The sequence below is a fragment of the Polyodon spathula genome, chromosome 1 (genome assembly GCF_017654505.1).
Source record: "Polyodon spathula isolate WHYD16114869_AA chromosome 1, ASM1765450v1, whole genome shotgun sequence".
Classification (NCBI taxonomy): domain Eukaryota; kingdom Metazoa; phylum Chordata; class Actinopteri; order Acipenseriformes; family Polyodontidae; genus Polyodon; species Polyodon spathula.
Genome location: NC_054534.1, coordinates 108,185,962 through 108,203,105, shown reverse-complemented (window position 1 = coordinate 108,203,105; position 17,144 = coordinate 108,185,962). Strand labels below are relative to the sequence as shown.

At 40.2% G+C, this 17,144-nt stretch overlaps 1 protein-coding gene across 1 annotated transcript in view; it reads right to left on the bottom strand.

Moving 5' to 3' along the window:
• LOC121312819 (attractin-like) overlaps window positions 1-17,144 on the bottom strand; it is a 130,811-nt gene that overhangs the window by 94,664 nt on the left and 19,003 nt on the right. The window contains exons 2-3 of the mRNA XM_041244661.1: window positions 11,927-12,010; window positions 6,726-6,839 (exon numbers count right to left, since the gene is read on the bottom strand). Coding sequence (XP_041100595.1) covers window positions 6,726-6,839; window positions 11,927-12,010 — 198 coding nt within the window. The remainder of the gene's footprint in view (window positions 1-6,725; window positions 6,840-11,926; window positions 12,011-17,144) is intronic.

Below are 17,144 nucleotides of genomic sequence, written 5' to 3'. Positions count from 1 at the left end.
CTCCTCACAAACACTGATTCAATTAGAAAATAAAGCAATATGGACAGGCTACTATTATTTACCACTGACATGGCTTATCTAAAAGGCTCAGTGTGCAGCATATAACCCTTCCCCCAAGCTATGACGGCTTTAAAAAATAACACACACTTTCTAGGACAGGTCTGGTCTCTTTGTATGTTATGTGAATGTATCTATTGTACAGCAACTTTAAGAATGGCTGTCGCAATGTGACATGCAGTGACAGGGATATCAGATTTCATAAAGAAAGGACTGTTCAGCTGTTGTGTGTGTGAGAGAAGCCACACCAGCACGCTCCCTTAGCACTCACATAATGCATGTGCCCTAGCACAAGAGTCTACTTCTCTCAGGTCTCTATAGACCACCACTCCCAACATACCAGTAAAACAGTAGACATGTCTCCACTGGATAAAGCTTTTTACTCACAGTCAATATACAGTATCAACTGATGAACTGGCCCAGGCAGCTCTGTCTCTCTCAGATACACATACAAGATATTGGCAAGCAAGTCCAAAGGTTAACTCTTGTCTTACTAATTGGCTGTAATGAGGGGCTTCCTGGCAGTATGTCACTTGTGTATAAAGATCCCGCAGATAAGAGTGTACAGCATTCAGGGACAATTTAGCTAAACTGTTCAAATAAGCTGTGGAAAGAGAACTGTGAATGAAAATGAAAACTGTGTTTTCTACCTTCATTCTGTTTGGGGGTTTACATGATGTAAGCTGTACTTCAAACAGATAAACAGCTTGTACAAACAGTTTCATCAATACAAACTAATATAAAAAAAGATATTTAGTGTAAATTAGGATCATCATCATGACTACTTGTACTGTATTGTAGCTAATTTACTTTGGAAGTTAAATCTGTATTATTTTTTTAAAAGTGCTTTTTTAAAAAAAAAAAAAAAAAAAAAAAACACACAAGTACTTTACTGTTTCCAAGACAGAAAGGGGTTTGAAGAGGAGACGAGTAAGTCTTCCTGTTTCTCTAAACCTACAATATGAGAACTGGGCTGTAACTTCCCTGCAAAAACAAACAAAAAAAAAAAAAAAAAAAAACACCCCACACACACACACACACTAGCAATGGCCTAATGCTTCCTCTCAGAGAACACAGCAGCAGAGTCAGCAAGACAGACAGAAAATCAATGATTAAATCAGCATTGACAAAGCACAGAACTGCACTGCTCCAGGTTTAACCAGCATGCCAAGAGGGGACAAGAATGAAAATGTGTGCACACCTGCAGTTTAATTATATTGCATTAGCTGAAAGACATATAGGCATGAGTACAGACTCGCAGTATGTCACACTTTAGCTCTGCATGTCTCTATTAAACAGCTCTTCCAGTTGAGAAAACCATCACTGCCTTACTGTGGCAAATAGGTATTTGCAAAACCACAGATTAAAAAAGGATTTAGGGGGATTCAGAAGCTGCACTTCTCAAAAAGAGTCTTGTTTATTGTTCTGTGTTGTGTTTAAGTTGCAGATTTGGTGGCTGCAAACCAGATGGACTGTGTGGCAATTCAGGGCCTCACTGCACACTCAGGAAATCAGCCCTGCCAAGGCCTGAAAACCAGAGGCAGACCGGACCTGCAAGGGACAGCACCACAAAAGGTCACAGCAAGACTAATTTTCAGAGTGCTAGAAACCACCAAACACACACACAGCGTATCTACTTTCAGTACATCCCCGTCCCCTTCATCTATCACTTCGCACTTCTGAAAAAAGAATTTATTTGGTCTGTTAAGAAAACGCTCCTCTGCAATAACATAGATGACAAGTGAAGCAGAAGAGTATACAATTAGGCAGAACTCTTTGTTAAGAAGTGTGGCTGTAAAGTTTCACTTGTATTGAATGATCACAACATACAGCTTTGTATCAGCAGATACAGTAAGAGACTCAAAGCAGGCGTGACCTGCATCACTTAAATGGAGCTATATGTAAGGCTACGATTGTAACAGAGGTCACGGAAATAGTGAATTTGAATAAAGTCAGTGAAATCTTGGAAAAGGATGTAAAAACACTTTTGACTTCGTTTACTTCTATCAAAAATGCAGCATGGCATGCGCTGAAAATATAAATCTGCGAGTATCTGTAAATTGTTTGGTTGAGTAGCATGCAGCGTTTACATGCAGATATGTAGGTCAGCGAATTAGATTTGCAGCTTAGCTTAGCTGAGCACTTAAGCATGTACATAAGTGGAGCTGAAGTTTATAGGGTGAAATCGGGAGACAAAATAGGGAACATTTCATGAAAGCGGAGTCATGATGTTTTGTACAGCATGCAATGTTCCTGCAAGCTGTCACAAACATTTTAAAAGCACTTTACACAGATGAAAGTTACAAGCATTGAATCTGCAGTAGGAAAAACAACGATACAAGAAACGGAGTGAGCTGTTTTCTGTAAGACAGAAGAACAAATGCATCGCAACAGGATTTTACAGATTACAGAGGCTTTCTTTACAACATGCGGCCTTAGAATCGTTACGTTGCGTACACTAAAGTAACATTTAAACTTGTCAGTAGTCAAAAGCAACAATCTTTATACTATTCGTTTTGATGTTCTATTTGTGCATGTTGATGTAGCTAAACCTACATTATTTGGTGACCTTTCCATGAATTTTTATTTTTTTGCTGGACCGTTCCCATGAAATGTACTAAGTTACCATGCCAGAATCGTAGCCTTAGTTATACAGTAAGTATTGTATTTGCGTCACTGGAATTATTATTATTTTATTTATTTATTTTTTAATGGCCCAAACCAGTCTTGGAACTGAAGTCTGACACAATCCTAGAATACTGCTGTGTACCAAATCTGAACTCTATCAATGAACACTGCAAAACAGTCACTGCCTGAAATGGTCTCAGATTTATCAAATTACTGTCATAATAGGATTGAACTTTTCTTGTATGAAACCCATGACCAAACTTGACTTAGAGAAACACAGGATACAGTTGTCTACCAAATCTCTCAGAGCGTTCAGACTTTATCATCTGGAAACCAAGACACAGCATTAGATTTTGCCCAAAGAATTAATAACACTTCAAATACACGAAGCTGGCATGTGAAATGGTATGGAGGCACTGAAGAACCAGAAATACAGAAACACCAACCCTACAGTACTCGCTTGATCAACAGTAATTGCCACAATACTAATTGGTACTGTTTTACGCATTTACGGTAAAACATTACCAATTAATATCCCTAACGATGTTCATTTAAAACACCACTGGAAAAAGACAAAGTTAAATGGAGGGAATGGGGGGAGTCATACCACAATTTCACTGCATACAGTACCAAATCATAAGAGTTATGTGATGTACAGTACAGGTGTCTGGTCACCTTCCAATTTCCCTCTAGACCTCTAAAGTCATTGGTTGGTAATCCAAAACAGTGCTGCACAAACTCTTCTATTATTCAGACTAAGCTCTCCACAGAAACCTGGTGCCGACAATCACGTGAGGGTCACTGGTGTCGATCGGGCCGACTCAGCGTTCAGAGTGAAACGAATGAAGACGCAGCTGCCTGGGTTTGTGATGATTGCTGCTTTTCTTAGACTCCGTGAGAACAGTGATCCACACAAATCCAAACAGCTGTTTCTTCACTTGTCTATCCTGGAATGGTTAAATTAGCCTAGTCAGGATCAAGGAACCTCACCTGTGGAGAGCTTGATCCGGATAAATCGGTGCAGCTCTAAATCCACAATAACTACTACTGTAGAAAAGCAACATCTTCCAACACTCCCTGCCACCTGAACAAGATTTCCATTGCCACTGAATTAGAACAGCGGATTGGAAGCTAGTGTAGCAACTTGTGAGAGCGAGAAAGGTCTGCTTTGAGTTCTGACAGAAAGGATTCTCCTTCTAACAAAGAGCAAGTATACCACTGCAGATTCAGGGGCTTACTTAAAAATAAGAGACCGTTTAGCACTGCAAGATGTTAAAAGGAATGACTCCTACAGTACTAAGAATGTCCCCATCAATACCAATGAGAAAACATAGCCCCAGCTGCTTTACTGGCACGAGTGGTTCAGGACTGAAAGTACTTGCAGTGAGTAACAAATACCAAGAGTAACCACCTTCCTATAAAAAAATACTGATTAACAGTTTGAAAGGCCTATTCAAAAGCAGTTTTTTTTTTTTTTTTTTTTTTTTTTTTTTTTAATTCGAGCGATTTTTCTTTGTCCATATTCAACTGCGGTCCTGTTTATTGTTTTACTTTAAAAAGGCATAATTACCCTAAATAGGTCCCGATGTTTTATTTAAGATGCTGGCTTTCATAAGCTTGACACACAGTCCTCTTTTAATGTTCTCTGTCTAATTCAGGGCTTCTCCTGGGGACCCCTTGTGTCGTCTGGTTTTCTTCCAACAGAGCGCTCAAATACTGAACTAGACCCTTAATTGAACTGAGCATTTGCTTAGATACAATTGCAGAGTTCAAGTTAGCTATAACATTTTATAACTAACTTGAACTATGCAACTTTATGAAAACATTTAAGTGATTTTGGTCTAGTAGAACACCCCTTTTCAAACTAAACCTTCAAATTAATTATTTTGAAATCCATATTTTTACTGAACAATACAGAAAGATATGAATAATAAAGCAAAAATACACACTCTAGTGTTAAACACCTGACAAGCTACTGAAGCGTGTAAAGGAACAAAGGTAACATTGAGAAGCCAAGCTATGTGTTTTTATTGATGGTAAAAATGCAAGATCTTTCACATATTCAGTGCATCAGCAGTCTCTATAAAATGAACACATAAAACAGCAATGATCATTGAGTTGTGGGGCTACATGACACCCATATTGCCTTGAAATGTGAACAGGAAAATGTATCGTCACAAAACAAACCAGCTCTGACCTAATCCACTGTAAAAAGCCATAAATAGCATGAATATATGTGACACTGTTTCCCATCAGTCTCTAAAGTGGTTTCAAAGCAACTGAATGAGTACAGACTGCAGCAGGCATTCGCTGTCTGCAGCCACTTTAATCACCCATACAGCTGGGACCCGGTGCCAGTGGAAAGGCTGGGCACTCTTAAGAAGAACTCTACCTGCGTACGTTACTCGACTCCTCTCCACTACTGAACCACGTCTACGGGAAGTTTCGAACAAACTCGGGAGGAAGGAAACCCCCAAACAAACACACGTCAAAGCTGGACTATACTAAAAAAAAATCACCCGATTCTGATACTGAACCCTCAATAACTACAATGAATATCTATAAAATCCCGAAATGTGACAAACAGATAGAAAGGGTGCTTTGACAGAACTAGAATCAACCTGTTGTAAAGAAGGTATCAAGTTTTGTCATAATTTGATAAACGGTATTCTAGACATACATGTAAAATTCTGTGTAAAAGAGCGAGGTTGTTTGTTTCAATGGGCATGGCCGGAGGACACAACAAATTCTAATTAAATCCAAAAACCCAATTAATCCATACAAACAGTACACAGACCCTATGAATGTACTGCTTAATTCACATTACTCAGTTATTGCAATCCCTCATAGAGATGGAAAAAAAAGACTCCAATTGCATAGCAGTTTCAACCATTCCAGGTTTTACTAAGGATTTGATTAGCCACAGTGTATGGGTAACAAGCTCAGGTGCATCTTACTAAACTCATAGTAAAACCACAAATTGATCCAACTGCTATGCAATGGGAGTCTTATTTCCATCCGTGCCTTAGCATAACGACTGTACCACCTCTAACCCGATCTATAAACCTTGGGACAGCTCCAGCACAAAATGAAGGGAAACATCGTCCATGCTTTTAACCTACAAATAACCCACTGAACTCGACAATGTCATTTTGAGAACTGAAAAATAACGAACACATCACACTTCTGTCACCACCAAATAATCAACCTGATGAAATACGTTAAAGATCTAGCATATCAAGGAACATTTATCCCCTTTATATCTCCAACAAATATACCCCACGTTTACCACAGGCACTATAAAAACACTTGCATCAACAAAGTGGTTCATCATCAAATATGTCATCATATTAAAGACTTCATGAACATTGTGAATGACTGTCGTTTTAAGCCACTTACTGCTTAAGTGCAGTATTAACAGATCGTCTACAGTAGCAGCTGCCAGCAGAATAACATCCTGAACCACCAGTGGTTTGAGTGTAATGAAGACTTCATCACTTGTAAGATGAATACGGGCATTCACAGCCTGCCGTTAAAACTGCCTCAGTCCAGGCCAGCCATCCCTCAAAACAACTGGGAAGACTGTTTTTTCATGGGGAGGTATAGCAAGATGCTCTTTGCCCTCAAACAGGGGTACAAATCATCACACATTAGAACTTTATCATTACATTCCCCATGTGTTCTTTTTATTTAGATATTTTACAGGCTGCCAAACTGCTACCACTTACTAAAAGGTTACAGGTATTTCAAGTTAGATCTTACATCTATGTGCACTACAAGTCATTGCAAATTAAATTGTGACAAATCTGTGCTTGTTGTTAATTGTTACAGCTGCTCGCACGTTCTGGTAGCTGTGCTGCAAGTGTGACATGATGCTCCCTTTTCATGAATTCAGATTTCTTTTTTCTTTTTTCTAACATGTTACATTACAGCACTATTTCCACCTCTCATAGAAACTTTTATTATAGGGAAACTTTTAAAGAGTATGGCCACAGCAGTGTTCTTGAGCACGATAATAAAAGCAAGGTGGCTCTCCTCACCTGAATGCGGCCAGCAAAGGAGCGTAGATAGAGTCCCCATCGTACACATACAAGTGGTCCCAGCTGCACTCTGTCGCAAAGTGGTTGAACCTCAGCCTCAGGATAGTGTTGGGTCTAACAAAGAATAAGAGAAACAAACAAACATTGAAACAAACAGCTTTCACAACCACCTCAAACAATACAGGAAAGCAGGGATATAGGAGTCTGTGTTATATAGCTTTGTCTTCACTGTAGCACCCTTTCAGGGTACAGTGCTCCTTTGATATTAAATGATAAGCCCCCAATTTGGTTAATTCAGCTAGGCCATAAATTGTACTACTCCAGCATATTAGCTTTTACTATAGACACTAAGGGATAGGGTTACTAAACTGTTGCTATTGTCGAGTCTTGGGTGAAATGTACTAGACAAGCAAATGCTATTTGCGACTTTTTAGGGAATGCTTTGTGGCAGCAGTTCCTCTTTGCGGTTCTAGCATAGCTGCATATGTAATTATGGGCACTCCTGTGTAAATCTGCAAAAAAGGGGTGGAGATAGTATGGACAAGAGTTCTATATTATAATGAGATGTTAGAAAGCTGCAGTCAGCTGCGACACTTAACACTGCATCACTTTATTAAGAACTTTTGAAAGCAAGTTTTAAACAGTGGCACTGTTACAGGCATTTCCCAATCAGCTTTTTCTCGTGCGTTGCCAGTTGTGTTCAATGCATTTTTGAGGCGAGCCCCCAAATGCCTATTTTTCCATAAAAGCAGTGTGTACTTACAAGACTTGAAAACAAATTTCTATGACATTTCTGTTTTCCCCAATGTGCTGGGAGCAATAGACTGCACACATGCACCAATAACCCCTCCAGCTCATTCTAAGCATCTGTACAGGAATAGGAAACACACCTATTCTATTAATGTGCAGGTGCTTTGTAATTGTGCACAATTTAGCACTGCACCCCTGACTAACTTAAATAAAAACTGACAGTATACATTTGGCTTATAGGCTACTAATGATAATGCAAATTAATGGTATAATGCTAAACTTGTTGCTAGTCCTTTCGAGAAATGACTGCCTGCCTGCAAGTAAGTATCATAACTTATCAATTTTGATCTATTTTGTGTTAACCATCTAGGCCGCCAAGTTAACAACAACTCTAAAATCACTGTTTCAATTCACATTGTACATCAATGAGTTTAATGCAGCAGCATGATTTATTTTGTGTTACCATGCCAGTTGTCTAGGATAAAGTAAAAAAAAAAAAAAAAAAAAAAAAAAAAAACAGGGGTGCCAGGTGTTCATTAATATTACTACTGTACTGTACAGGTTTTTTTTTTTTTTTTTTTTTTTTTACATAATGTAATGTGTAGCCTACCCAAAACACATTGGTGTTATTTCAGCGCAATGATTTACACCTTTAAATACACTGACCACTATAAATGTGTGTGTGTGAAATTGTACTGTAAAAAATGTTAAACCCGACACCTAACGTCGGACAAAAATATCCAGTTTAGCGAGGGGCTACTGTATGATTATGAAAAGCTTTTTGACAGAAAACACATTTGGGTGGGCACCCCACTATAGAACCGGACGGGATTAAACTGCTTTTAAAATTACAGGATTTAGAAGTATTACTATGCAAGTATAGTCATCAAGTGACAATGAGTCATGCTGCTCGCGTAGTGGAGTCAAGGGATTGACAAGAGGAAATGAAACTCCAGATTTCTGCTGTGGGGTCTCTCAAGCAGCTCCATACACAATCACAGAGAATATCTTTATTGAGGTGTGAGGTTTATGGAGAAGAACACAGCATGAGGTAGACGATGACATACAGCATGATGCATTAATGTCTCCACTCAGTAGTAGAAGTAGAATAACTTCAGCATGAGATACTGTAGGAGTAGGGGTCTAATTAAATTTCGCAGAAATTGTGAAATTGAAGGGTCACCGCAAAATTCACCTCTTTTAGGGGCCAATGCATACCGAACAAGTACGGAGAAGGAAAAAAAAAGAAACCTTGTTTATATGAACTACTGCACAACGCAAGTGACGCAAACTACATATCTTCCTTCTGTAGACAGCCCATTTTATTCCTTTACTGTCCTGTGTATATAGCAAAAAACGTCCACAAATAACATTTACAAAAAACCTCTCCAAAGCAGTTAACGTTCTTGTTTACTATTCAAATAACAACAAAGTTTTAATCAGCCTATCAGGGAGTCTGTACTTCTTTTCTCTGACCTGTACTGTGCAGTAGGGGGTGGGACAAAGTCAGTGCTGCATTGTTTTGATTTAGGTTGCTAAAATCTACTTTTCAGCATTGGAGGTAAAATAGTAGAAATGGACGCCAAAGCAGAAAAAAAATATTTTGGCGATTGATCGTGTCAAGATATTTCCAAAAGAAACTATACATGCAGATGGAGGCAATTGTTTTGCATATCTTAACCTGTCTTTGGGGAAAATACGATCGATCGCTGTTTAGCTTCAGAATCACACATTAAACAAAAGGGTACAGACGATGCTGAACAGAACGTAAAATAAACGGCTTTCAGAAACCAAACTGGAAAAAGCCAGCCCAGACAAAAAGTATTCCTGTCGGCAAGTTAAATCAGTATTACAGCGATCTAGCACAACCTACAGCGATCTACAATTTTAGGCCTGAATAGCCATGTTTTCTTTGTTTTACTCAGTACTAATAAAATAAAATTATTGGATGGGACAGATAACATGACAATGGACGTGCTGCATATATTGCCTTTATTAAAAGCATGCCAGGTGCTCTTGTGTGAATGAGTTTTGGGGCGGTTTCTAACTGATTTCCACATCTGTATAACTTGGCAAAGCTTTGCCTTAACTTAAAAACAAATCAGTGGATGCAGAATGTGCAGTTTCAATGTATGGGCAAGTCAACTGCATGCTTGCCTTTAACAAATGACAGCACTCTCTTTGAGTAAGATAGCAAGTACCACTATTTTTAGGCTTTATAGTGCTCTGAAACACTGTCTACTTAGGTTTATTTAATGTTTAAACAGGTCTGCGTAGTTTTTCTAAATTAATTTATTTACATTTAAAACATATAAACGCTGAAGTGGTTAAACATTGAACATGCTAGATGCATAACCCGTAAAGTGACAAATGACACATATTTTTGAATGTATTCATTTTAGTAATGTATTATCATATAGTCAGACCATCGCGTATCCAACTGCTGTGCAGCAGGAGTAAGGGCGGATAGTATAAAAAGGAAGGGGTTGGACAATTGCCTCCAAGTAGTTTTTCCAATTGGTCCAACAGAAAGATTGACACCGGGGCGGGTTTTATTCTCGGTCAGTCTGGCGATTCAGTGGTGCACTGTGTGTTCATGCTGTAGTGGGCGTGGTATGGTTCAGTCCACACGCTGTAAGAAAAGCGTTTTTTTTTCCCCGTGACTTTTGTTAATTAATACATTTGCATCTCTAAACAAATAAACAAGGCAAAACCACATTTGGAATTATTTTGAGGAACCTGACGAGAAAACCGTGGTATGTAAATTACGCCAAACAAAACTGCCGCACCACAAAACACATGTTCAATGCTGCATTATTTGAAATTAAAAAAACATTCAGAATTACTTTGGATGGAGTTACTGAATGTGGTAAAAAGCAAACATCCATAATAAATAGAACGCTCTTATCTATTTTCAATATTAATTTCATGAGTGTACATTAATTATGTATAGGCTTTAATTTTACCAGTACATTAATGTGTTTAAAAAAAAAAAGATTTCCTGTTTGTGGCACTCATCCCTGAACAGTACAGTTAACATAACAATGTATTGGAATCTGTGAATTTAAAGATTCTGCAACACATGTAATCTCTGTGGGGTTTCTTTTTTTTTTTTTTTTTTTTATTAGTTTTTTGACTATAATATAACGTTAAAAAAAAAAAAAAGTTGATTTTATTAAGTTTGTGCCCACAGGGCCAGAACAGGTACATCTCTACAGGGCAGTAAAAATATAAAAAATATATAAAAACACCAATTAATCTACCAGTTAACCAACTAATGCCCATAAATTAACTGATAAATGTGAAATGCAGTGACAGCCCTGATATCAACACAGGAGAACGCCAGAGTTACGAACAGCTGAGTTACGAACTGACCAGTCTACCGAACCCCCACTTTCAACAGGAAGTACGCAATCACTCACCCATGCGTGCAATGCAACCACACAGGCGCTCCTATAAGCAGCCTGCTGCTCAAAGAGAATGCAAAATTACTGTACCAACAAATGCATCCAGATTTCAAACCATGTATTCCCAAGGTGTTCCTAACTCTGGCGTTCTACTGTATATACGTGTTTTTTTTTTTTTGTTTTTTTTTAAGACTTTGTAGTTAAGCCTTTGTGATGTTAAAGCATTATTTGCATATTTAGGGGTTCTTTGCTTAGAAAACACTAACCAGGGCTGTCAGTATTAATCACAATGTAATATAAAAAGTGTGTGTGTGTGTGTGTGTGTGTGTGTGTGTGTGTGTGTGTGTGTGTGTGTGTGTGTGTGTGTGTGTGTGTGTGTGTGTGTGTGTGTGTGTGTGTGTGTGTGTGTGTGTGTGTGTGTGTGTGTGTGTGTGTGTGTGTGTGTGTGTGTAGAGTTTACAGTTTAAACGCTGACACTTGCATTGCATTTAAAAATTATTAAAAACAGACCAAAAACACATCCCTATGAGATACACTGAGACAATGAGATAGTCTGAGATAAGCATGATACAGCATGATAGAGTAATGCCTCCACCCAGTACTATGAGTAGAATAACTTCAGCATGAGATACAGTCTGAGCTACAGCATGATACAGTAATGCCTCCACCCAGTACTATGAGTAGAATAACTTCAGCATGAGATACAGTCTGAGCTACAGCATGATACAGTAATGCCTTCACTCAGTACTATGAGTAGAATAACTACAACATGAGATACAGCATGATACAGTAATGCATCCACTCAGTACTAGGAGTAGAATAATTTCAGCATGAGATACAGTCTGAGATACAGCATGACACAGTAATGCCTTCACTCGGTTCTGTAATGAGATCTTTGAGTTAACAAAGCCAATCCGAATGTCAAATCAAACCGTTTCATGAAAGCAATTTTTTGTATGAAGAGATTGCATTTTCAATAGTCTCAGTATTAGACTGTATGTCTGCTGTGGATCTGAATAAAAACCAGGGGGGCACTATACTTACTGGCCCTCGATCAGCCAGGTGCACTTGGTTTTGTATTTGTAATTCCCAGGCCCATCTGTGAGGTATCCCGAGGAGCCAGTTAACCTGCAGAGGGAAAAAAAAAAAAGCAGATTGAATGACTGGGACCGTTGTGACTTTCAGCCCAAACAAGTCACTATAACACTTGACATGTTCATAGATTTTCTAGGGCTGTAACGAAGGGTACACTCTGACCTTCGAATGTTCGCAACACCATAGCTACTAGTTTATATTTGATTGAAAATCCTATCATCTTACAGGTAATCCATATAAATGCAATAAAACATGTAGTTTATATAGAGCAGTAATCCTGTTTTTATAATTTAAATTATATATTGTTTATGCACACGTAATTGATGCTGCTTGTGATAGATACAGTAAGCTTGCACTCCTGCAGCACCTTAAAGGAACTGCAGCAGACTTAGTCAAAACAAAGCTTTGTTTAACAGTCACCCTTCCAAGCAGGTTATCAATCAGTTACATTTTACTACTACTAAACTAATAACAACAATAAATAATAACAACAACAACAACAATAATAATAATAATAATAATAATAATAATAATAATAATAATAATAATAATAATAATAATAATAATAATAATAAATTTAAGCTTGTCAAGTGACCCCAGAAATTGGTTGTGCCTCCATGATAGATCAAGAGTCGCTTGCAGTTTGCATTCATCTTTTTTTTTTTGGTTGTCTGGACATTTAACACAAAAATCCCATACAGCAGAGGGTTTGAGACATTTCTTTCAATACAGCTTTACTAATGCTTTACTGGCGAATGAAGAAATTAAGTTCTACCTCTGGATAACTCAAGCTGGGGGGACAGACAGATGGCAACGGTGCTCAGTTTTCCAGTGAAGTGTTTCATACTTGTACTGTCATAGCACTTCTCTTGCACACTATGTATTCAATACATATTTTACTGAAGCACACAACCGCTATAGGTACTCCTCAGTGCTTTGAATACTATACCCTGCTTTAATGCAAGGCAGCTGCGCCATAGAGTTGCTACGTATAACCATTTGGTAGGAGATTTTAATACAGTTTTGCTTTAGTAATATGCATTATACAAATCAAAAGATCACATTTTGTATACAAGTGACATTTAATGTGTGATTTATAGTATTCACACATTGTTTAACAGTTTCTGTTAATACAGAAAAAAAGAAAAAAGCGTGTGAATGCCGTCTGATGAACCTTTGAAGGTTTTTAACTGCCTTCAAATTCCTGGCTAGCGAACAAACCCTCAAACCTTTGAACACAGCCCTAGAAGCCTCACAATGCTGTCTCCTTAATAACACGAGCCAGAGAAGATTCCAACAGCAGTCCCATGGTACATCACATGCCACATCACTGTCGTTTCAGACCCCGGTCCCACGGTACATCACGCACCACATCACTGTCGTTTCAGACCCCGGTCCCATGGTACATCAAATGCCACATCACTGTCGTTTCAGACCCCGGTCCCACGGTACATCACGCACCACATCACTGTCGTTTCAGACCCCGGTCCCACGGTACATCAAATGCCACATCACTGTCGTTTCAGACCCCGGTCCCACGGTACATCACGCACCACATTACTGTCGTTTCAAACTGCGATCCCACGATACATGTGCTACATCACTGTCGTTTCAGACCCCGGTCCCACGGTACATCACGCGCCACATCACTGTCGTTTCAGACCCCGGTCCCACGGTACATCACGCGCCACATCACTGTCGTTTCAGACCCAGGTCCCATGGTACATCACGCACCACATCACTGTCGTTTCAGACCCCGGTCCCACGGTACATCACGCACCACATTACTGTCGTTTCAAACTGCGATCCCACGATACATGTGCTATATCACTGTCGTTTCAGACCCCGGTCCCACGGTACATCACGCGCCACATCACTGTCGTTTCAGACCCCGGTCCCACGGTACATCACGCACCACATCACTGTCGTTTCAGACCCCGGTCCCACGGTACATCACGCGCCACATCACGCACCACACTACTGTCGTTTCAAACTGCGATCCCACGATACATGTGCTACATCACTGTCGTTTCAGACCACGACCCCACGGGAAATCACGTGCCACATAACTGTTGTTTCAGACCACATGGATCAAGACAGTGTTCTCTCCTTGTTCCTGGGAGGGTAGCATGAGCGTGAAAGCTTTTAAAATGAATTGAATGTAACCTAAGAGAGCAGCATACTATATTATTTATTTTTTATGCTTATTGCTTTACCCAATTATGAAAACTACTATTACAAAGAGTCACTCATTCACTAACACACAAACATACGAGGAAGCTCTGAAGATTGTACTGGATCAGAAACAAAGTCCATTTACATTGAGAAAGGAGTACAAGGCAAACCAACCGCGTAAAACTCCTGTTTTTCACTGAGGTGCTTAAGCACAAGATGATTAGGGGAAGCTGGGATTTAAAGGCGACTCATTCAGCATGCAAGTTGCTTCAAGCCAAAAGACAAAGTTATCACAGTGCAAACAATAAGACAGCCAAAACACCAAGTTAACTGAAATGACCAATCCAGGAGGGTGAGAACCCAAAGATACTTGCTGGCTGCAATTCAAACTACAATCACATGATTTCCATTACATAAGAGTAGATGTTGAACTTCATGCTGATTTGAACTCTGCTCTCGCCAAGATAAGCACCAACTAAGACATAGCTTTGCAGTAAACTAATGTGATCCATCTGCATCTCCATCCATTTGCGTTGTTTTCCGTCTGATGATGTAGATATCCTTCTGTCTGGTGTTGATTGCTGAAGTGTAATGCTGGCTCCAGGGATCAGCACACACAACGGCTGCGATGCTGGCTCCGGGGATCAACCCAGTGCAGTCTCCCCAGCGCATCAGCATGACAACCGTCTGGATTGAGCTAAGTAGGGTACATCTCTGGGGTCTTCAAGTGGGCACCTTCCATCCTCTGTTTCGGTGACTAGCCCACAACACCTCAAGAGGGCTCAACAATGATTCTGGCGTCCCAGCATCACCCCCCTCCATCCCCCATTCAGCTCAGCCCAGCTTACTTACCTGTACATCAGCGTTGCTTTCTGTCTATTGTGCTTGAGATCCCCATCCAGAATCTTTCCGTCTCAACCACAGCCAGTTGCTGCTCCTTTCTGCTGCTTCAGATAAGTTCTTCACTGTGTGACGCAACTCTTGGCCACTGAACCCAACGTCTCTGAGAAATAGGGTTGTTGTGCCACAAATCCTCGACAACCCACCTCCACTGGATAAACTCGGACTCTCCATCCTCGCTGTTCCGCTTCAGCAGCTAGTTGAGCATACCGAAGTTTCTTCATCTCATACGCCTCCTCCACAGCATCTTCCCATGGCACTGTTAACTCTACCAGATGAACAAGGCGTGCTGATCCAGACCACAAGACAATGTCTGGTCGAAGGTTAGTGGTGGCAATCTCAGGTGGAAAAATAAGCCGTTGACCAACATCTGCCAGTATCTTCCAGTCTCTAGCAGCTTCCAGTTGTCCTGGGCGAGGCTTGGTTTTAACACCTTTTCTTGGTGGTTGCTCTCCTGGATGGAGGAATATTGTCTTTTCTGTGTAATGCTTTGATGGAACTGGTGGCACCTTATTGGTCAGGTTACGCTTGTCTTCCAATGCTAAGGCTAAACATCGCAGCACCTGGTCATGGCGCCAAGTAAACCGTCCTTAGCTAAGACCCACTTTACATCCTGTCAATATGTGTCTTAATGTTGCAGGTAATGAAGACAAAGGACATGAGGGATCCTCACCCACCCAGAGGTTTAGGTTCTGTGGTGATGGGAGAACATCATATGCTGATTTGATGAGGAAACTGATCTTGCTCTGTTCCATTGTCCATAGGTCCTGCCAGCCAATCTTGCGTTGTTCCACACTCTCCAATCTCACCCATTCTCCCTGCTTGGCCTGGGAAATGGCCTTTACACACCTGATCCTCTCCTCCTGCTTTTGCACTTCATTGACTACCAGCTTCCTCCGCTGAGCCGGGGTTGCCTTGTGCCATGTAGGAGGAGCTGAACTGAGACCAAAACCTCCTTTTCCATGCTAAACTTGCCTCATAATATCTCTGATTCAAAGGGCAGCCTTAGCATCTTCCACAGCTTTCTTTGCCGTCCCTTTTCATCCAGTTTTCAACACAGATGCTGCCTCCCTTATGCTTTGTCACATGAATCTACTAATCTCATTTCCAGTCGGACTTTGGTAGCTGCAGTATTCCTTTACCATAAAGTCCCACTCTGCTGAGGCAGCGTGGAACTCCCAACCATTTCCTGACATATGAACTGATTAAAGCTTCCAGCTTCAACTGTTGCCAAGGAAACCTCATACACAGTCAGTGGCCACAGCAGTCTTGGCAGTAGACCAAACTGAAAACACCAGTTTGCCTGGTAAAGCGCTGGTGACTATGCTCTTCAACCCTTCCACTGCTTGTTGTCTAACTGCTCCCACACAAACTGTGTCCTTAAGATCTCCATCCTACCATCTCCCTAGACTTTTCACTGGCTTCTAGGACGCTGTTGGTATTGCCTCACCATTAATGTAATCTACTACTTTACCTTTAATTATAGACATGCTTCTTGATTTAGTGGGCTTGAATTTCATTCGTGCCCATTCAATGTTATTGGTTAATTTGCCCAATAACCGATTAGTGCAGGCTATGGTTGTAGTCATTGTTGTCATGTCATCCATGTATGCTCGAATTGGTGGTAGTCGCATTCCAGAACCCAAGCGCTCTCCTCCCACTACCCATTTTGATGCCCTAATAATTACTTCCATTGCCATGGTAAAAGCCAGTGGAGAAATGGTACATCCTGCCATTATTCCAACTTCTAGGCATTGCCATGTAGTGCTGAATTCTGAAATTAAAAAACTAAATTGCAAATCTCCAAAGTAGGCTTTCACTAAATTTGTTATTGTCATCGGTACGCTGAAAAAGTCAAATGCTGCCCAAAGAAGTTCATGTGGCACTGAACCATATCCATTAGCCAAATCCAGGAATGTCACATGGAGCTCCTTCCTCTCCTTTTTTGCTGATTGAATTTGTTGCCAGATTATGCTGATGTGTTCTAAGCATCCTGGGAAACCTGGAATGCCTGCTTTTTGTACTGAAGTGTCAATGAAACAGTTCTTTAATAGGAAGGTTGACAATCTCTGAGAAATAATGCTAAAGAAAA